General features: G+C 40.4%; 1 protein-coding gene across 1 annotated transcript in view; it reads left to right on the top strand.

Moving 5' to 3' along the window:
- PCNX2 (pecanex 2) overlaps positions 1 to 22,523 on the top strand; it is a 312,991-nt gene that overhangs the window by 27,670 nt on the left and 262,798 nt on the right. The window contains exons 2-8 of the mRNA XM_007989814.3: positions 4,977 to 5,182; positions 5,942 to 6,062; positions 6,781 to 6,817; positions 8,764 to 10,077; positions 15,673 to 15,820; positions 15,966 to 16,111; positions 17,954 to 18,047. Coding sequence (XP_007988005.3) covers positions 4,977 to 5,182; positions 5,942 to 6,062; positions 6,781 to 6,817; positions 8,764 to 10,077; positions 15,673 to 15,820; positions 15,966 to 16,111; positions 17,954 to 18,047 — 2,066 coding nt within the window. The remainder of the gene's footprint in view (positions 1 to 4,976; positions 5,183 to 5,941; positions 6,063 to 6,780; positions 6,818 to 8,763; positions 10,078 to 15,672; positions 15,821 to 15,965; positions 16,112 to 17,953; positions 18,048 to 22,523) is intronic.

Genomic DNA, 22,523 nt, shown 5'->3' with positions numbered 1-22,523 from the left:
TGCCACTGCACTCCAGCTTGAGCAACAGAGCAATACTGTCTTGGGAAAAAAAAAAAAATTAAACATAGAATTATCTTGTGATCCAGATATTCCTCTTTTGGGGTATATACTCAAAAGAACTGAAAGCAGGGCTTCAGATATGTGTACACCCATGTTGAGAACAGTGTTATTCACAGTAGCCGAAAGGTAGATGCAACTCAAATGTCCACCAGTGGATGAAAGAATAAACAAAATGTGGTCTAGCTGTACAATGCAATATTACTCAGCCTTAAAAAAGAAGGAAATTCTGACACAGGCTACAACGTGGATGAGCCTTGAACACATTATGATAAGTGAAGTAAACCAGACACAAAAGGTCATGTACTATATGATTCTAATTATATGATGTGTCTAGAGTGGTCAGAATCATAGAGACAGAAAGTAGAACAGTGGTTTCCAGGGGATCGGGGTTGGGGAGAGTGGGGAGTTGGTGTTTAATGGGTACAGTTTCAGTTTGGGAAGATGAAAATTCTGGAGATGGATGGTGGTGACAGTAGCACATGGGCAAGTGTAATTATCACTCCTGAGCTCTACATTTTAAAATGGTTATGATGGTAAATTTTATGTTATGTATATTTTACCACAGTAAAGCAAAAGTTGTGTTTTTTTTGTTTTTTGTTTTTTTGTTTTTCTGTTTTTGTTTTGTTTTGTTTTGCTTTTTGAGGCGGGGTTTCACTCTTGTCGCCCAGGCTACAGTGCAATGGTGCAATCTTGGCTCACTGCAACCTCTGCTTCCCATGTTCAAGTGATTCTCCTGCCTCAGCCTCCTGAGTAACTGGGATTTCAAGCAAGCACCACCACGCCTGGCTAATTTTTGTATTTTTAGTAGACTGGGTTTCACCACGTTGACCAGGCTGGTAGCGAACTCAGGTGATCCGCCCGCCTTGGCCTCCCAAAGTGCTGGGATTACAGGCGTGAGTTACCATGCCTAGCCACAAAAGTTTTTAAAAAAGAGAGAAAAAACAAAAACAAAAAAACAGAGCAGTGACTGTGAGGAGACCAGAGCTATGAACCTGAAGGAACAGGCAGAGGTGGGTCCAATGGGAAGAACTGTAACTGCTTAGTTGGTAACAGCATGTTGTTTTACATGAAATTTTGTCATAAAACCTTGGTCAAATGAGTCATTATAATACTAATTATACTAATAGTGGGTCGGAAAACAACATAAAACTTTTCTTTGGCCAAGGGTATGATGTTGAAAAATGTTGCCTCACACTGTTAACTAGAATGTGTTAAAATGAAAAGTTCATAGAAATAAGAACTTTTAATTTCCCTTAGAACAAGAAAACTGCTGTTCAAAAACATGAGTATACCTTACATCAAGGTGAAGATTTAGGAACAATTCATAACTGCTCATCTGTGGTGAATCCCTTCCTAAACCCTCTTTCTCTGCCTGCATTCACACCTCTAAGGAGAGCAAATACTAGAAGCTGGAGGTCTTCTGTTGCCTGACTATAATGATGTCTGCAGTCAAATGGTCTTGCAGGTGATTTTCAGGGATGTCCCTGGGCATGTGGAATTGGAGGAGCCTGGGAAGAGCATAATTCCATGACGTAAAAAAGGAGTGTTTGGAAAGATGCTGGATTCAATTTGGAGGGTCTACTGAAGGGAGCGGTATCAATTAATTAATTAATTAATTATTAATGAGACAGAGTCTCTCTATGTTGTCTAGGCTGGTCTTGAACTCCTGGGCTCAAGAGATCCTCCTGCCTCAGCCGTTTGAGAAGTTGGGATTACAGGCACATGCCACTGCACTTGGCTAGGGAGAGGTTTTCAAAGGAATTATTAGATCAGGGAGTTTGGGGAGAAACAACGTACCATGCATAGCATGCTGTAAAACATTTCTTCCAGAAAATTTTCAGTAAAATCTCTGTCTCCCACTATGGTGTGGTCAGGTCCATGGGCTGCAGATATGACAAAGTGCCAAGTGGTCCTTCATAGAGGATGAGGCAAGGGCCGGTTCTCACCTGGGTTGCCAATTAGGTGCTAGTGCTCATGGTAACTTCAAATTCTAACTTCTTGCCCTCATTTAATTTCAGTATTAACCAAGCTTACACTGTAGCCTAAATTTATGAGGATAAACTGAAAAGTAATATCTCTCTGAATATTGGGGCATGCCAGTTTTTTCCTAAGTGAATTTTCCCAAGAGCCCTGTACAATTTTTTGTCTCTCACTCTTCTTCCCTTCCATTCTTTTCTCAATGCCTTAGGGTTTTCTCAATTTATCTCTAATCTAATTTGAATGGAAGATTCCTCATGAAAATGGGACCCCCCTGTTGTTAATTAAGTAATGCTAGCTTCCACAGCAGCCACAACTCCAAATCTCAGTGGTTTAATGGCTCAAAAGTTTACTTCTTATTCCTGTTATAGGCTTATCTTGGGTTTATAGGGGCCTTGCTCTGCAGAGTTACTCAGGTGCCCAGTCTGAAAGAAACTGCATCATCTGATAGACCTATCATCTGGAAAACGTGTCTCCTGAGGTCACCAAGTAAAGGGGAAAAGAGTGGGATGCAGGAGGCACCTAGCTCATAATTGTCTAAGCCAGTGCTTGTGTTCATTGTCCATTGGTCAAAATTAGTCATATGGCCTCAGCCTGGCTGCAAGAGAAGCTAGGAAATGAAGAGGAGAGGATGGAGTATTTAGTGAGCACTAACTCTCTTTGCTACCCTTGCTGACTAGAGTACTATGAAGCCATAGTTACATGAAAATTCAACAAACTCTTGAATATAATTCATTTTTTTTTAGAGAGGGTCTCACTTTGTAGCACAGGCAGGAGTATAGTGGTGTGATTATAGCTCACTGTAACCTTGAACTCCTAGGCTCAAGAGATCCTCCCACCTCAGCCTCCCCAGTAGCAAGGACTATAGGTGCACACCACCACACCTGGCTAATTTTTAAAATTTTGTAGAGATGGGGAAGGGCAAGTCTCACTATGTTGCCCAGGCTGCTCTTGAACTCTTGGGCTCAAGCAATCCTTCTGCCTTGGCCTCCCAAAATGCTGAGATTTACAGGCATGAGCCACTATGCCTGGCTGAATATCATTTTTATATAACAATAGTCTGTTCTCATGGACATCTGCAGGTTTTCTTTTCCCTTCTTTTATCACTTTTGTTCAAACTAACTCTCTAAATTTAGCTTAAATTTTTAAAACCCATAATAGTTAAGAAAAAGCGATAGGGGCTGTTAGTAGTATTTAGTGTGCAATTAGTAGTATTAGTAGTATTTAGTATGTAAATATAAACAAGATTACTAAATACTACTAAATACTATTAGTAGTATTGTAGTATTTGAGCAGTATTTAAATTAGTAGTATTTTAATTTATTAGTAGTGTTTAGTATGTAAATATAAGGTTTATATTTACAGATACACCTTTTGTAAATATAAACCTTATCTGCTGCCAGGTAGTGGACAGCAGATATTATCTATCTCATAGTGTCTTATATAGTTATTCTGTCACTTATTTATTGCTTTATATTTATCTGTGGACTTTTCACCCTATGACGTAATAAGAGTGAGTAAGTGATGGTGAAAATCTCTGACTTTATCTTTTACTTGTTGATCGTCTTCCTCTTTCTTTTTTGTGCTCTTTGTTTGGCTATTGCATTTTAGGGACAGTCCAGCCTAGAAGATAGACTCTTGCATGGGACCATGGCAAACTGTACAGGGTCTGCTTAGGCGCAGATATGGGCCCTACTGTCTGCAAGCCTAGCTATGTTTAGGTTGCAGCACCGGCTACACAAATCACTGGATTTCCGATATTCTTTAGGACAGTCCATTGATAAAATGGTCTCGTGAGTCATTAAGGCTGTCCTGGATATCACCTTGGGACACTTGGGGATCTCTTTCCATCCCAAAGAATTGGAATATAGTTTAGGAAGGCCTAGAGAACGTGTGATAGTCCATGGTCCTGGAGAGAATTAGGAAGGTATATGGGAGATGCTACAGAGTAGGACAACTCCATGGGTCCCAGTGATTCTTTTTGTTTTGTTTCTTGAGGGGATTGCATAGAATTGAGCTGAACCTCACTATAGTCGCCATGTTCATATCATTTGTCTCTGCTGGAAATATCCCTCTTCCTTTTGGAAGTAGTACTCTTTTGTAGTCCCCTGTGTGCATTACAACCCTAGGGAAATCCATGGCCTGCGGGTGTTATCGCAATGGGAGGTTAAGGAGGGGAATGGCGGAGTGGTTACCCTAACCTTTCTCCCTTCTTTTTCCTTCTGTTCTCCACAAGGCTTTTTGTGTTTTGTTGATGAAAACAAATACATCTCTGGCCTTTAAGATGAGCTGCATAGGAAGATGCATTGGATTAGGCCTTAGATAAGAGCTTATCAAACATGGAGGCCGGGTACAGTGGCTCACACCTGTAATCTCAGCACTTTGGGAGGTCGAGGTGTGCGGATCACCTGAGGTCAGGAGTTCGAGACCAGCCTGGCCAACATGATGAAATCCCGTCTCTATTAAAAATATAAAAATTAGCCAGGCGTGGTGACGAATGCCTGTAATCCCAGCTACTCAGGAGGCTGAGGCAGGATAATTGTCTGAGCCTGGGAGGCGGAGGTTGCAGTGAGCCGAGATCACGCCATTGCACTCAAGCGTGAGTGATAGAGTGAGACTCCGTCTCAAAAAAAAAAAAAAAAAAAAAAAAAGGAGAGGTTTCCTTGAATATGTCTTTTGTTCTGTGGGGTTCCTGCCTGCAAATCAAATGTTGATTATCAGTGCAACTACTACAGAACCTGAGAAACAAAAAAGACTTCAAAAAATAAAAAGCCGATCTTTCTCCTCAAGTATTTTAACCAGGAAAACTTACAAAATTAGTGAAATCTGAAGTCTTGCCTAATTTATATTCAGTATATAGTCTAAAAATGCTTCCAGATTTAAAACAGAAAGAAAATCTTAAAAACAAATGATTTTTCTCTCTCTTTTCCCTTCTTCAGGCTTTTCCTCCAAATGCGATCATTGTATTTTTCTACTGCACTGCAGTGACTGTATTCTTCACAATAATCAAACTAGTCAGTTATCGCCTACACCTCATGTTTGACAAAGGAGAAGTAATTCAGCAGAAGCCCTCCAGAAAGGAAGAAAAGCCAAGTAAAGACAAGGAGGCCAAAGGTGAACACATAACTAATCCCAAACATCCAAGGTAATATTTCCAATTAATGTGACATTTCAAAATTTAAATGTTTTGCTCTTAAGTTTTTTATCAGTTGTTTTTGATATCACTAGTACAGGCAGATAGAAATATGTGCATTTTTTTTATATTTCAGCATATACTTAAGCATAACATTGATATTCATAATCGGGATGGTTTAACTGGCTATCAATATGACCTTCTCACATGATCTAGAATTCATTTGTCTTAGGCTTAGCACTGCAAAAAATTTCACTTCACTGTTTTTATGTTGTTATTTAAATGCTTAGAGCATGCCAGAGTATTTTAAAGAATAGCATTTGTGTTTGTTGATATAAAAGTGATACATTACATAGAACTGAAATATTAAGAGTAATTTTTGAGTTAGCATTCTTTTCACTATTCTTGTATTATTTCTTACAGCTCCTTAAGATAGCATGTCCTCTAATTTAAAAGTGATGTTTATTATAAGGTTTATCTGCTGCACATGGTGGCTCATGCCTGTAAACTTGCATTTTGGGAGGCTGATGTGGGAGGATCACTTGAGTCCAGGAGGTTGAGGCTGCAGTGAGCCATGATCGTGCCACTGCGTTTCAGCCTACCCGGAGAGAGTGAAACCCTGTCTCTTAAAAACAACAAACAAAGATTTATATATAAGGAATATAACAAAATGGACTGTAGGAAAAATAAGTTTTTAGACTAGTACTAAAAGAGTCATGCTTCTGTTTGATAATATCACTCACTGCTCTTGTGTTTCTCATGTTGGGTTAGCAATAATAGGCAGATTCACAATGGCAAAAAGGAAGAGGCCAGTCGAAACCTCTCCACGCCTCCCCTCCGCTGCAGCTCCAGAGGGCAAAGCATAACCTCTCATCACTCTTCTGGGCCATTGGTTAGTGGTCTTGTTTCCTGTTTCACCCTCTTCATGTGGTTTTGGTGTTGATCTCACCTAGAATGGGAGTGTTCAGCAGCAGTGATTGTAGCTTGCATGCTGTAATCACTGGCCCGTACAGTGAATATCACATCCCAGGGTCTGGAAATGGCCTGAAGGGTGCCCTTGGGACCATACGATAAATGCCCAGTCATGTGTTCAAAGCACACTCTCTGGCCTCCTCTGCCATCCACCCCCACTGCTGGGTCAACCACACTGGGCAGAGAACCAATTTGCAGGCCTTTGCTTCTTTCTGTTGTCATTCATTGAAGTCATCATATCTGCAATGCCTTCCACCTGAAATGGATATCACTTCTGCTTTCCATTTTAAATCACACTTGTCTTTCTGGGAAGTCAATAAATTACCTTTTTTCTATATTAACTTTATCGAGCTCCATTCGCTATAGTGTCGGTAGTGGCTTATTCCTTCTCTGTTTACTTTCTTAGTAGCAGATCTCCCTTTGTCACAGTACAGTTGTCTTGGTTGAATGTCCACACTTACATACGTTTGTATCCATTCTGGTCCCCATTTTATAGAAGCTTAAGGAGAGTGAACACTATTGTCTCTTCCCTACATGCCATTTAGAAAACCAGTGACTACTGGTCAGTTATTGCCGACTGTCTGGAAATGGACGACCAGCTGAGTCATCCATTGATTTTTGTTTCTTTCATTTGTTAGGAGTTGTCAGCACAGGAAACCGTAGAAGATCTCAAAGGTAAAGTGTCATCATTTATATTTTATCACAGCATTATCCTCAGTGAAGTGAAAAATATTTTTATAAAACAGAATGCCAGTGGATTAACTGAAAATAAGAACTATACCTAAGACTGCATAGTTATATTTTGACTTTGTTTCTTTAACTCTTAATTTTAATTTTTTCTCATCAGTATTTGTATATCAAGTCTTAATTCAAATTGTGATATTTTGTTGATCATAATTCATTGTCATTTCTCCAGTCTATGCCTCATTTCATATGACTTATAAAGAGCAGACATGTAAGTTTTTTTATGGATGATAAATTATCATCCATATAAAAATTTGTATTATAGTACATACATCAAAAAATGACAGGATAAATTGTATAGCATTCTGCGTATCTACCTTTCTTTCAAGTTACAAATTTTGTTTTGGGGGATCTTTCCTTTAACTTAAACAATTTTTGTTTTACGTTTTTACTAAGTTTTTTTTTTTTTTTAATCTTTTGACTACCTGCAGAAGGCTTAGAAAAGATCTTTTGGAGGCCTGAATTAATTCCTTTGTTTCTCTGCAATTCTATTTTCTTTTCTACTACTACAAAGACAAATTTTATGCACTATTTCAGTTTTGAAAATGGTGTAAAATTTAATTTGTTCTAGAAAACAGCTGAAATTAGCACCATAGCCCTGAACCCCTAAAACGAAGTTTCTTTTTTCATCATTCAGCTGTATCCCATTATAACCATATGTAAAGGATTGTCCAGATTTTTTTCTGTGTTATTACTACTAAAATAAATTCACATTAGTTAGATTTCTAACATTTTGGTTGCACATACAACTTCATAACAGTTACTTTATGTCTGTTTTATACACATATATACAAGCACATACCTTTTCCTTCATATTAAACATATTCTTCTAGATTAGGTGTGCTATAGCTCATCATCTTATGTACTTTGAATATCTGGTCTGACCTTTTAATTTCACCATTCCTATTAAAACAATAATTTCCCATTTTTTACTTGTACTAGGAATTGTAGTAGAAGTTTTACGTACATTATTTCATTCTGAGTCATAGTATGTAAACTGTACAGGTAGCATTTAAACCCATACCTGGCGAATAAATCCAGTGTTTCTTAGCAACACTATAGTAAAGCAAAGAATTTTGTTTTTCCCTTAGTCAAATCTTATAAAAGACACTCTCTTAGTTGGTGGTGTTCTACAGTATTTTAAGGGATTTGGTTCCAGGACCCCCGTGGATACCAAAATCTGTGGATGTTGCTCACGTCTCTTATATAAAATAGCATAGTATTTGCATGTAACCTACACACATCCTCTTGTATACTTTAAATCATCTCTAAATTACTTACAATACCTAATACAATGTAAACGCTATATATATAGTTGCTATACTGTATTGCTTTTCATTTGTTTTATTTTTATTGTTGTATTTCAAGAATAATTTCACAGTGGGAATGTTATTTTAAAAAATAAGTGTCCATGCAGCCATAAAAAAGAATGAGTTCATGTTCTTTGTAGGGCATGGATGAAGTTGGAAACCATCATCCTCAGCACACTAACACAGGAACAGAAAACCAAACACTGCATATTCTCACTCATAAATGGGAGTTGAACAATGAGAACGCATGGACACAGGGAGGGGAACATCACACACCAGGGCCTGTCGGAGGTTGGGGGCCAAGGGGAGGGAGAGCATTAGGAGAAATACCTAATGCATACAGGGCTGAAAACCTAGATGATGGGTTGATAGGTGCAGCAAACAACCATGGCACATCTATACCTGTTCTGCACATGTATCCCAGAACTTAAAGTTAAAAAAAAAAGTATCCAATTCCATTAGTTGCTGGTGCTATTTTAGTTTTGTTATTATTCATTAGGTCTGGCTCTTGGGCATCACTCATTCATTTCCAATGCTAATAAAGTTGCCATGTGTCGTTCATTTCAGGTGTCATTCTATCAGAAGACCATCCCATAGCACCAGTGTCATCTACCTCACCTGGTATCAAAATGGAAAGTTTACCTGCTTGTCAAGCACACATGCTGGAAACCATGCCCAAGTCAGCAATACCTGTAAAACCAATTGCCACAGAAACTCTCATCAATGGTAAAGGAAAGGAAAGAGGAGGCAAGGGGCAGCCTCCTTTGCGCCACAGATCCGAGGGTGGCTTAGTGGATAAGGGACCCTTGAAGAAGTTGCCCCACCTGTCTTTGTCTCAGTATGACTTACTAGAAACAGACATTTCTTTCCAGCCATGGGGGAGTGAGAATTCAGTCCTGATTCCAGAACCTGTCAGTTGTCCCCAGGGTTCCATAAGGGAACGGGTACAAAGCAAGTCACCCCAAGACAGCCTGAGCAGCAGCTGCCCTCAGTGTGACACCATCGTGGCCAAGCCTGTGGAGGAGCCAGCAGACACATCCTGTCAGGTGGATACCTCCTGCCAGGTGGACCTGCCCTTGAACCAGGAAGTGGACTCCTCAGATAGTGAGGTAGCTGTTACTCTCATCGATACTTCTCAACCCGGAGACCCACTGAGTCTACATGAACCCATAAAAATTGTTATCACGATGAGCAGTACCCCAAACTCCATGACAGATTTGGAAAGCTCCCTCCACCTGAAGGTGGTTGGCATAGAGAAGACCGGTGTAAAGTCTGATGCTGAGCCAACTAACCCAGGGGCGGCCAGTTCTCCCAATGCCGAGCAGATCTCAATTCCCGTGATCACCCTGGACCTGCCTGAGGGTAGGGGAGGAGGTGTTCCCTGTCCTGAAGGCAATGGAAGTGAAAGGACTCCAGAGAGACTGAAGGCAAGGGTATCCACCAATCAGTGTTCTGGCTATGGATCTGGGGAGGGGGGTAGTGCCACCAAGGATCACAGTTCTTCCTCACGGGAACCCTGGGAATCAGCGTCCCGGCTTACACCTGATACAGCCTCTGAGTCTAAGGTGGGGAAGGAAGGCCTGACTAACCTTGACCCATTGTCTTGTAAGTCCAGCCATGAAAAGAGGCATGCCCGGGTGCTCAGTGTGGACAGTGGGACAGATGTCTTCTTGAGTAAAAGTTCCGCAGAAATTGTTGATACAGAGAAAACAATGCCAACTTCCAAATCTGACCTAGAGGCTAAGGAAGGACAAATACCAAATGAGTCCAACTTCCTGGAATTTGTCTCCCTGTTAGAATCCATTAATACTTCCAAGATGGCCGCATCCAATCAATTGAATGGCTCAGCAGAGCAGAATGAAGAAAGTGGGCTTCTCCAAGGTGCGATTCCACATCAGTTCCGTTCTGATCATGACATAGAAGGCAATATGCCTCTTTGCCATTTGCCTTCTGTGATTTGATTTTGCAAATAGTGGGACAACTCTTGGGCACTCGTTTGTTGCTTGGCTTTGTCATCAGTATTTGCTGAATTACCGAGACTAAGCTCTGTGATGAACATGTGTACATATATTGTCCTACTCTACCAGGACACTTAAGGCATTATCATGATATTTTTGCTTCCCTATTCTAGAAGGCAAGACTATTTACTTCCAGGGAAATAAGCAATTATATTTTACTACTGTGGCAAGTACTCGCAATAGATGTTTCTTCCTTTATGAAATAGATGCCTTCTGGGAAAGTTGATTCTAAGACAAATTTCTATGAAGTGAATCTACTTTTCCTGCTGAGTTCTATTATAAAATACAGAATTCACTAATTATCCCATGTTGTACCCATAATAATAACAAACTCTTCTGCAGCTCTTAATTTATGCCAGGCAGTGTTCTAAGCACTTTGCATATGTTAACGAGGGTGACTGTACCTTATGGTTTGCCTGGAAGGGTCCTCATTTACACACGTTTTGCCAACATAATTATTAAGAGCACTGACTTTCTCTCTCAAAAGAGTCCCCAGTTTAGATGATAAATTATACAACTGCTGTCGTATTAACTCACTTACTCTTTATATAACTATGTTATGGATATACCATTATCCTTCCTGTTCTTCGAATGAGGCTCAGAAATTTTCACTTGCCTTCCCAAGTGTCTAGTGAGTTCAGGAGGTGCTAGAACTGAGATTTGATTCCAGGCAGTCTTTTTTTTGTTTTTTTGTTTTTTTGTTTTTGAGATGGAGTCTCACTTTGTCACCCAGGCTGGAGTGCAGTGGCACCATCTCGGCTCACTGCAAGCTCCACTTCCTGGGTTCACGCCATTCTCCTGCCTCAGCCCCCCGAGTAGCTGGGACTACAGGCGCCCGCCACCACGCCCGGCTAATTTTTTGTATTTTTAGTAGAGATGGGGTTTCACCGTATTAGCCAGGATGGTCTCGATCTCCTGACCTCGTGATCCACCCGCCTCGGCCTCCCAAAGTGCTGGGATTACAGGCGTGAGCCACCGCACTCGGCGATTCCAGGCAGTCTTGTTCCAGAGTCCTTGCATAAAAATTAAATGATATTTCCTATATGAAGATAAGGTACGTTTATTTTCAGGTTACTTAATGTCTCTGGGCCTCAGTTTCCTCATGGCTAAAATGATGTTACTGGACTAGAGCTTTTATGAGGTCTTTCAGCTTTAAATTCTGTTAATGCTGTGATTTCTGAGCATATCATTTCTACATAGATCTGTGTTGAGATAGCATCTGTATGGTAGGAATGCTTACTGAAAGTTGTGTTTGCATATGGTAGCTCATTTTCTGTGCTGTAGGTGGTAACGTTTCTTAGTGCTGGGATTTTTCCTCTGCTCTCTGGACAGCCAGGGGCTCCTCTGGCTCCATACTGTTGGCTCTGATAAATTTTCTCTGATTACTTAAACTTTTTAACAGACAGGGCGGTATATAAACCAGGAGTAACTTGAGACAAAAATGTTTCTAATAAAAGATATGGGTGTTTATCATCTATCCAATATAGAGATTCATACCTCTAGGCTAGCACTGTCCAATAAAATTTTCTGTAGTGATAGAAATATTCTGTATGTGCAGTCCAATATGGTAGCCAATGGCCACATGTAACTGTTTAATACTTTAAAAGGGAGCTGTGCAGGTGAGAAGTGGCATTTTAAATTTTATTACATTTTAATTCATTTAAGTAGCCACGTGGCTATTGGATGCTATATTAGACAGTGCTAACCCAGAGCACATGAAGGCCTTTCCAGAAGCGATGTGTCCAGTGGATAGAGCACTGACTTTGGAACCAGATAGCACAAGGCCAGATTTGGTTCAGTAACACTGGCTGGTTGAGCTTGGACAATTGATCAAATCCATCTGTGTTGGAGTTTCTTCTACAAAGCAGGAGTCATAATATGTTACAGATTATTGTGAGGATTCAATTAGGAAAATATGTGGAAAGTTTTGCTATTTGATCAATTTTAGTCTCTCATTTTTGTTTTCCCCTCAGGCCATATGTAAAGTTTACTTGGTTTGCCTGCTTGAGTTTTTGCTCTTCTTCATTTTTTCAGCCAGCCACATTCAGTCAGAAGGGTTAAATTGGACATTGAGGTTGTGTGCAGGGAGATATGAGGTATTCTATGGGAAGAGATAGGCTTAGGTACCAAGAACTTGAAGGTACAGCAGGAAGGGAGGCGTTGGAATGAATTACATGCTGCTTTTAGGAAAGGACAGAGGATTTTAATTGAAGGAAGGAAGGACAGACTACAATGAATCTTTTAGCTCTTAGAAGGCCATCAACATATTAAAGGTGGCAATTTAGATAGTTTTTCAGTGGTGTCGTGTGTCTTTGAGATTGGTAATATCCTCTTATTCTTCTTTCACTAAAGTATTTGTTATTGTAATCTGAAAACCCAGTTTCTGAGTTTGTTTATAAAACAACGTGATGGTGTTTAATGATATTAGCAGCTTAGGAAATGTTCTCTAATCTCTTTCCTGCTCATCAGTGGGACAGTGCTTGAACTTGGACTTCACTAGAAAAAGATACAGGATTTTCTAGTTCTCTCTAATGTACTCTTATTTCCAGCCCAGGTTCTCTTCAGAGGATTATTCTCAAGTCTCAGCAATATCCTAGAATTCAAGGCTATGGAAAACCACACACTTTTGAAAAACCTTTAAAGCATGTTTGTTTGCTTTTTTGTTTGACACAACTTTATTTTACTTTGTGGAAATAAATGAGGACTGCCCATATGAGAGCAAGCAAAGTCTATTTATTCAGAGCTTACTTGTGGCGAGGGAGTCAGCCGTCATCACTTGGGTTCAGCAGTGACTTAAAGGCAACTAGAATGACAAAGCTTTATAGTGGAAAAAAGGGAAGGCTTCGGATGTGCCCTGACTGGAGGTTCTGGGCATTATGAAGCTGGAGGTGGCTAGACTAGGAGTGAGGCATCCTATGTGCTTCATTAGGGGACTCTGTTTGGTTTTCTGTGGGTGGTCCTAAGTTGGAAGCAGGGACACACATTAGGGAAGCTGTGAGCTGTGAATCAAGTCCTAGCCATTTCGGGCTAATTATTATGGGGGTTATTGTGTGGCTTCCTGGATTGTTTGCCAGAAACAGTGGTCTGACTTCCTGCGAGTCTGACCTGTGCATAGGATGTTGTCTTCCTGGGCTGCTTACCCTGGATAATGGGTTGATTTTCTCATCTGGTTGCTGCAGATTATTGGTCAGAGTTCTACGTTACGAATAATTTCTGGCCATTGTCCATTCGTATATTCAGTCTCCTAACTTCTAAGAATTTCTAAGAAAAGAATCATGAATGTATATAGAAATGATCATTGAAAAATTGTCTATAATATGGAAAATGGAAACAATGTAAATTTATAGTTAGGGTCTATTTAAATTATACCATTATCAGTATAATATTGTATAACTACTACTTTTAGATGATGTAGATGAATATCCAATAACATTAAATGTTTATAGTAGTTTAAGATAAATATGATAGGTATAAAACCATACCTGTATTATGACTTCATTTTTGTAAAAAAAAAAAAAAAGTGCATAGATCTAGGAAAAAGAGATTGGTATGATATATATCAAATTGGCTCCAGTGGTAATATGATGGCAGGATTAGGAGTGATTCAAAGTTTTTTCTTTTGTGTAGTTTTAAATTACATACAATGAATGTATAGTATTTTTATAAACAGAAACATTTATATAAATGTATTTTTTAAGGAAAAAAGGAAAAAAATCACCCATATGTTGATTTACGTAATGTACCCATTTAAGAGAAAAGGAGTCTAAGATATGATGAAGAGATGTGAACAAATGAATTCAAAGACTCTTAGTGTGAAACAGGAGAGCTGTGTCAATGTGCCTTTCTGCGATTTTTTATGAGGCATGATTACTGGCTAAAGCTATTTGTTATGATAGCACTTTCTTATAAATGTGTTTCTTGAAAACTGTGAAAACTTCTATCTTGACAGGCTGTCAAATGAAATGCAAACATTTTCATACCAAGGAAATTCTTATGGTAGTTTCACAGATGTGCTGAAAATGTTTATCTTCAGGACTCACAGAGAAGCCAGCATTGCTCCTCTAATTACTTGAAGTTTCAGGATGAATAACATTGTTCTAGATGCAAGGATGTGATTTATATCCCACAGACACTAACACAGTTTTGCTTTCTGAGGGCTTAGGCAGGTCTTGATAGACTTTTCTAATGGTGTGTCTTGAAAGGACTTGTAGGTTCAGGCTCAATTCTGTTCTCTCAGGCGCAGGCTGTTGAGTTTAAGAGCCAATCATTTACTCAGAGTAAGTCATGGGAGTACAATGGTCCTTTTGATCTTAAAAGTGACTGTTGGAATGTGTCCGCAGAAAAGGAAGGGCTGATCCTCAGGGTCATATGTAGTCCATTTTGCATAATGGTATAACCTGAGACCCTTAGTGGTTCATTGTTTAAAGAGTCTTCAAAAAATGCAAAAAATAAAATAAAAACATTCTGTACCTACTGATCTTGGAATTCTCATTCACCTTAAAATGTTCTCAGGGCAAGGAATAGGTGTTGTAGCTCACTGTGTCCTACACAGTACAATAAGCATATTGTTCAAAATCAGCTATACCAGCTATACTTGGCCGGGTGTGGTGGCTCATGCCTGTAATCCCAGTGCTTCAGGAGGCTGAGGTGGGAGGATCACTTGAGGCCAGGAGGGCAAGACCAGCCTGAACAACATAACGTGCCCCTATACTTACATAAAGTTTTAAAAATGAGCTAGATGTAGTAGCATGTGCCTGTCATCCCAGCTACTTGGGAGGCAGAGGTAGGAGAATCACTTGCACCCAAGAGGTTGAAGCTGCAGTGTGCTGTGATTCCACCGTTGCACTCCAGCCTCCAGCCTTGGCAACGGCCAGACCCTGTCTCAAACAAACAAACAAACAAACAAACAAAAACAACCCCCACCCCCAGTTATACTTATAAGTATTTGCTTTATGAAGGGTCCAATTCTAGCTTTAGCTTGAAAATTCAGTTTTAGAGAGTGAGTGAGAAGAAAGACTGTTAAGGTTTATCAATGGTAAAGGGGACCTTGCTCTGAAATAGCCAGATTTGTTTTTGTAATGTTTTAGAATCTGAGGTTATTCATTTATGAGACATGAACCTTTCAGACCTGTGTAACCTAAATGGGTGATTTTCAGCTGGGCACATGTGTGGTCACCAACTCCCTATTTCAAGCGAGTCCCTCAACCTGTATATAAAATAGTAGGTGTTTGTAGACGCCTAAATAACACATCTCAGACTTATACATGCTTCTGTTTTTCAAATATATGTAGGTACTTCCATAATTAGGAAAATGAAAAATTATTTAAAAGTCTTTTGCATGCAGAGGAGCTGCTTAGATTTTCTTTCTATTCTTGTTTCAGTTTTGGTAACTTATTTCCCAGAGCTTTCACGTTGATTTATTTTATATTATATTAACAGGTAAAGCAATGTTTTTCAGATAACACTTCCCAGGAAAAAAAGGAGGAAATCCTGGAAAATGAAAAGCCCAGTGGACACAGTTCTAAGCAAGGAAAACCAGACTTACAAAGTCAAGACCATACTAGCACCAGCCCCGCGTGCGCTCAGCCTGCCAAGACTACGGCCTTGTAAGGATAAGTTACTTATTTAGTTTCACTTAGTCATAAACCATGAGACAGCCTCATTTACTAGCTTCTGCTTTTAATGCTTTATCAAGGATAAGGAGGAACTTCTAATCATTTTTTTTTTTTTGAAACTTTTATATGTGTTAAGTTTCCAGGGCAATAGACAAAGACAGATAATCTACAGGGTAACTTCCCAACAAGATAGTTCTGTCTTGCAAGTCATCAGTGGGCCTGAAACATCTGTACAAGAAGAGATATCTGTGGATGCTATGCATGTCTTCATTGATGAACATGGTGAGTCTTTGGTGCCCTTTACTAACGAACAAGCAGGGAAAACTGTCAGCTTTCTCAGGATTCATCATGATATCTTAGCCTGAGCACTAGACTTGAGAACTGGAAGACTTAACGCCATAGTTGCCCACACACTGTTCTTTGAACGGAGTGTGCTGCCTCCCATCTCAGGGTCTTTACACATGCTGTGCCCGTGTGTTCCATTGATCCTTCAGATCTTGGTCCTAAGGTAAGTTTTTCAGGGACACCTTTCCTGAACTCCCCAGACTTAATCAGGTTTGTCAGTTTTTGTTGTTCTCTTAACACCCCGTCTCTTTCCTTCTTTGATAATGTTACAGCTTGCATAATAATTTGATTAATGGCATTTCCCCCTCACAGTTATCAACTTCAAGAAGGCAATGCCCAGTAGTCAGTAAATATTTGTTGGACCTGTGTTGCACACCTGACCTTGATATATTTTTTCATCACCTTGTTATAAAAAGGATTTAAAATAGCGCCGGGCGCGGTGGCTCAAGCCTGTAATCCCAGCACTTTGGGAGGCCGAGATGGGCGGATCACGAGGTCAGGAGATCGAGACCATCCTGGCTAACATGGTGAAACCCCGTATCTACTAAAAAATACAAAAAAAAAAAAAAACTTGGTTTTTCAGCTACTTGGGGGGCTGAGGCAGGAGAATTGCGGGAACCCGGGAGGCGGAGCTTGCAGTGAGCTGAGATCCGGCCACTGCACTCCAGCCTGGGAGATAGAGCGAGACTCCTTCTCAAAAAAATAAAAAAAAATAAAAAATAAAATAAAATAGTATACATAGAGAATTATAAAGTGGCAAGTTCAAAGTTCAAAGGATAAGGGATATAGGTCCTAGTTTTTCTGGGATGGATCTTGGCTTATGTATCATATAGCTCCAGTAGTGCTTGTTATTTTACTCTCAAAAGGATCCTGGTTTGGAGAATAAATTATATGGTTACTTTATCTGGAGTTCGGTAGTTTATAGTTTTAAATGCTTTTGCATGTGCAGAAATATAAGGGACTTTTACATCATAGAGAACAACATTAGCACTTACATGAAAGCCTCCACAGGGGCTGTGGTTGTTACAGTTTCTCTTGGTGGAAAACACCTTTGAGTTGAGGGCCACCTTCCAGCTGCTCACAACAGACGAGGTTAATTACGCTTCCTGTGTCAACTGAAGAAGGCACTAGTAGGAGCTCTTCTGGGCAGAAACCGTTTACATCATTAGAAAGGGAACGATTTTCATACCTCAATATCCTGAACTGCTTTAGTGGAGCTAATTGAACTCTGCAGATTAATTCCACCTCTAGCTTTTCCTCATTAACAGGCTGACACATCAGTCAGTGTACTGTGGCACTGGCTCGTCTGCACATTTGGAGGCAGAGATGGTCTCATGTGGTCCACCAGTCAAAACTGTACTCTTAATAAGCTGCTTTTTGCACATGACACCGAGGTATTCGTATACAAAAAAATCCAGTTATATGCTAGCACAGATCATGCTGACACATGAAGAGAATGTATGTAAAGTGAATTAAGAGATGACACAAATAAGTCTATCAAAAGCAATTAAATCATAAGTAACCAAGTCAAAACTTGTCTAAGTATATTAGCAGGGAAGCAGGTCAAAGAAAATTTTCTTAGTCACGTTTCTTTCAGACATCCTTCAACTTCTCATGATATATATTCTGTGGAGAAATACAAAGAATAGATCCAGATTGTCAACAGTTATTACAACAGACCAAAAAAAGTTTCCTTTTAACTTGAAAATTATATAAGTTGAAACAATTCTATATGAATAATTATGTCATATTCTTTGCTGAAATTTTCTGATTTTACAGGGGAAATTAGATCCTGTTATTTAAAATCCGGAAATCAGAAAGAAGGTCCTTTACAGCCTCTACCATCAAACTGTGACTGTCTCTCTCAGGCTCGGTGAGTGGAGCTTTGTTTCCAGGCTTGAGAGCTGTTGCATTGCTGGGAGACACAGCGATGAAGATAAAGTGAGGATTCTGGTTTAGAAGAAATGTGTTAATCCCTTCGTAGTTGTTAAGGCATGTAGTTTTGTGTGAAAGAAAAAGAAAATCTGACATTCTGAAATAATGAAAAATAAATGAAATCATTTTAATCGTTGCTGCTTCCAAAAACGAAGATAACATGTAGGTAATATAAATAGACAGGAACCCTGTATAAACGTAATAATGTTCCCTTCAAGAAAGATGGTGATGCAGATCTCAAATACATTATTAAATTTGTCCCAAGGAGTGGACTAGAAATGTGGTTAGTTCTCATTTATTCTCATTTACAGTAATGAAGGCAAACTGTTTTACAGATAGATACACATCTTTTCTATTGTACTTCAGAATGCTTTGAATAACTTTCTTAATTGTGCTGATATTAAATTAGGTGAAGTTGATATTAAGTTAGTTTGCATATCTGGGACATATGATGATTAATAGTGTGTTGGGCAAGCTGTACATCTTGTCAGTGGCAGACAGAATTCATCCTTCATCCTGGGCTTCAAGATTCTTTGTGGATAATCCATATGGCCATGTCTCAGTTGGTTGCTCTAAGTGTGGAAGTAAATTGTTCATGTATCCTTTAGAATTATACGTATATTTGAGGGCTTATGGGAGATTTTCACGGTGTAACTGGAAAGTCTTGCGCTTCACATCTAAACCTTAATTTCAGAGCCTGTGACCCCGTGTGTCTTTCCAAGTTTAAAGTCTTCCCGAGGGTGTATGGGAAATTCATGGGGAGGGTTCTGTGTGCTTAGAATAAAGGCTGTCTTTGTCCTTGCGTTCTGGCCTCCAGGTGGAATGCTGTCGTGTGCCAGCTTCTTAGGGCATTCTCTCTTTAATGCCACTACTGTTTCTTACCTGCTTAGGAATGCTAGTGCCTGCCATTCAGGTAGGTCTGATGGGAACTGTAGGTGACGGCTCTCTCTCGCCATGCAGTCCCTTCTGAGCTTTGCACTAAAGCAGCCTGCATGTGCCCAAAGTCACTCGTGTGGGGAAACAGAAATATTGTTCATCCCCCACTTGCCGTCCACTCTTTCTCCTTTTCCCTCAGGTACCATGCAGCAATCCAGATGGCACAAATTTCTTCTTCTCCATCCAACAAGCATGCAGAGTCCCCATGCAAATGGACACCCAAGAGGAGAGGGAGGTTTGCTGTCCACATCTTTACTCTAACCTCCAGAACATTCTAGACGTTATGATGGTTTGATGAGTTTAGTCATCTAAGATGACAGCTTTCTCAGACAAAATATGTAATTGCATGAGAACACAGCTTTGAAAACTGCCATATTATTCTGCAATTCCCAGGTAAAAGTTGAAGTTTTTCTAAGCTGAATTTAGAACAAATTCTTGTTTTATCCCAAAGTAAAGTTATAAGATTTTTGGTTTTAATTTTCCCCCCTAGGATAAATATATGTCGTTTTTCCTCTAGGTTAAATACTTGAACTGCATTTGTCAGTAATGATAGTTAGAATAAGGCCATATATCCAGAGCCTTAAAAAACTGAAAATTTACAGTATCCAAATAAAAATGAGAGAGAGGACCTATAGTGTTTTCATTAAGCCTCAGTTCCTTAGGCTCTGCCTCTTCTAGCACGACCTGCTAACTTGCTTTCTCCCCTTAAATTTATCTGTCTGTATTAAACTTCCTCCAGCCTCTACTTTCTTTCATTTCCTCTGCATTTCCTTTCCAGATTGCAGCTCTTTTATATTTAACCTGCCTTCCGTTTCCAGAGCTGCCTGGACGTAGGTTTGCCACAGTGCATTCAGCCTGGGTGAAATGGCTTTTGGTGAGGTTGTGTTGGGGTGCTGCGAGGGTGTTGGACTGAGAGGCAACTGAGCAGTGTTGATGCTGAACTTTCTTGTGAGGCGTGTGGCTTAGTGGAGAGTCTCAGAATACCTGGCCCTTTCCTATGTGCCTTTTCAAGTCCATAGAACAGTCAAACCCCTTTCTGTTACACAGGAGGGAAACCCATCTCAGACAGGTTTACTCAAAGTGGGGATTTTGTGGTGATGTAACAGAACAGTCTTGAGTCCATCTGTCTTCAGGAGTGTCTAGATAAAGAGGTTCAGATTGAGTCATTGGGGCCTAGTTTTGCCATTTCCATCGCTCTCCTGTTCCTCTGTTTTGACACCATTCTCAAACACCTCACCCTAGCGGTCAAAAGACAGCTGTCATTACCCTAGATCTTGTGTCTTTTCTCATCTAAGTCCAGCAAGAACAGTATGCTTCTTTCCCGTAGACCCCATGGAAGGTCTCATTGTGTCTGATTGGTTCTGACTGAGCCATATTCCCTGAGCCCAATCACTAAGACCAAGCAAGCTCTTGGTCTGGGCTTACTTACACGCACAGAACTGGATTCGAGGTTCCCCCTGAGACTGGATGGGGCCGGCTCTCTGAGGGATATTTAGAGTTCTGTGGACAAAAGCCAGGCAGCAAAATCAACAAGTGACCCCTGAGGACTCTGTTTCTAGTGAAATGGCAACTGAATTAATTACTGAGCTCCTGTAAAGAGAAAAATGTTCAAGTTTTTTGCAAGCGACTTGCCCCTTGAAGAAAATCTTTATTGAATGTCCCTAGTCACCCCTAGCTTTTCTCGTGTGTGAATGCTCCAATGGGCAAGGCCTTGGTCCACCAGTCTCAGATAGCAAGTTTTGGGTCTTTGACTATCTGCTCTTTTTCCAGCATTATGTGACAGGGTGTTGGTCTTAAGAGTTCTAGAAAAGGGCTGAGCATGGTGGTTCACACCTGTAATCTCAACACCTTTTTTTTTTTTTTTTGAGACGGAGTTTTGCTCTTTCACCCAGGCTAGAGTCCAGTGATGCAATCTCGGCTCACTGCAACTTCTGCCTTCCAGGTTCAAGTGATTCTCCTGCCTTATCCTCCCCAGTAGCTGGGATTACAGGTGCCTGCCACCATGCCTGGCTAATTTTTATATTTTTAGTAGAGACAGGGTTTCACCATGTTGACCAGGCTCGTCTCAAAACTCCTGACCTCGTGATCTGCCAGCCTTGGCCTCCCAAACTGTTGGGATTACAGGCGTGAGCCACCACGCCTGGCAATCTCAGCACTTTTGAAGGCTGAGGTGGGAAGATCACTTGAGCCCAGGAGTCTGAGACCAGCCTGGGCAACATGGCAAGACTCCATCTCTACAAGAAACAAAACAAAATGTAGCAAAAACACCAACAAACAAGAGGAGTTCTAGAAAAGAAGGACACATTGCCATGTGTAACTTCTCTTTCTTATGCTTCAAAGATAAAGTAAAATAATACACATGGTTTGCTATTATATGTATAGTTAGTCCTTAAGATAGATAATAGAGGGGACTTTGTTATGTGGTGGTGTGGCATTAAGCGGCCCATTTGGGCACAGGAGATATACAGTGCTTCCTGTCAGATGCATAAGCACAAAACTCCAGTCACTTCACTTAGCAAAATTGCAGCATTGAAGCTGTTCCCTAGGTAGTTCTGGAAAAGCAGTTAAGGCGCTACCATCTGTTTAATTCGTGCTCAAGAAAAACGAGTCAGTCCTATGTCAGTCAGATGATCTTCTGGATTTAAACTGCTGTCTGACAGGCTTAGGGTGGATATTCCAATTGTCTCAAACTTTTCCCCAGACTCTGACACATGGAAAGCTGTGCTACCCATTCACGGGGGGCTAATTTCTTTGGATTTGTTATAAGCTTTGTCTTTTGCAGAAGCCCATGATGTAATGATGATTTGGGAATCTTTGAGTTGGCTATCTGAGAGAAAAATTCTCAGAAAGCAGAATAAGAACCAGCCATCTGGCTCAATCTAGATCTTTGAATTTCTGAATTAACATACTAGTGCATGTGTGCACTCATCTGAGCTCATGTGCACCTGGGGATGTCATCGCTGTATCTCCGTCTCTTATGGTAGAGGTAAAGAATGGAACCAGAGCAGAGCCAGTGAAATGCCGTAGGTCAGGATTTTGCCACATGGAAGGACTGAGTGGCTTGTACCTTACCCCTTGTTCCCATGTGCACTATTACGGCAGTTCGTGGCCCTGAACGAGGCACTTGCCTGCAATAGTTCTGGTAGTAACAGCCACCATTTGTTAAACACTTATACACTAAGCTGAATGTTAAATTACCTAATTTTATCTGCACGACAAACTGAGGTTGGTGATACTAGCTCTATTTTACAGATAAGGAAACTAAGACTGATTGTCAGAAGTGCTCAGCTTCATGTAGATAGTAAGTGGCCGGTGGACAGGTGAGTCTCCCTCCCTGCTCCCATCCCCCACAGAGGCGTCACAGGCTCAGGGTTCCTCAGAGCCTAGGCAGGTGTGATAAATAGGTAAAGGAGGCCAAGTGTGGAATGGTAGAGAGGAGTGGTGATGGCTGCAGTAAATCGGAGGGCATTTATCCCAT

Source organism: Chlorocebus sabaeus, chromosome 25, assembly GCF_047675955.1.
Source record: "Chlorocebus sabaeus isolate Y175 chromosome 25, mChlSab1.0.hap1, whole genome shotgun sequence".
Classification (NCBI taxonomy): domain Eukaryota; kingdom Metazoa; phylum Chordata; class Mammalia; order Primates; family Cercopithecidae; genus Chlorocebus; species Chlorocebus sabaeus.
This window is presented reverse-complemented; position numbering and strand designations above follow the sequence as displayed.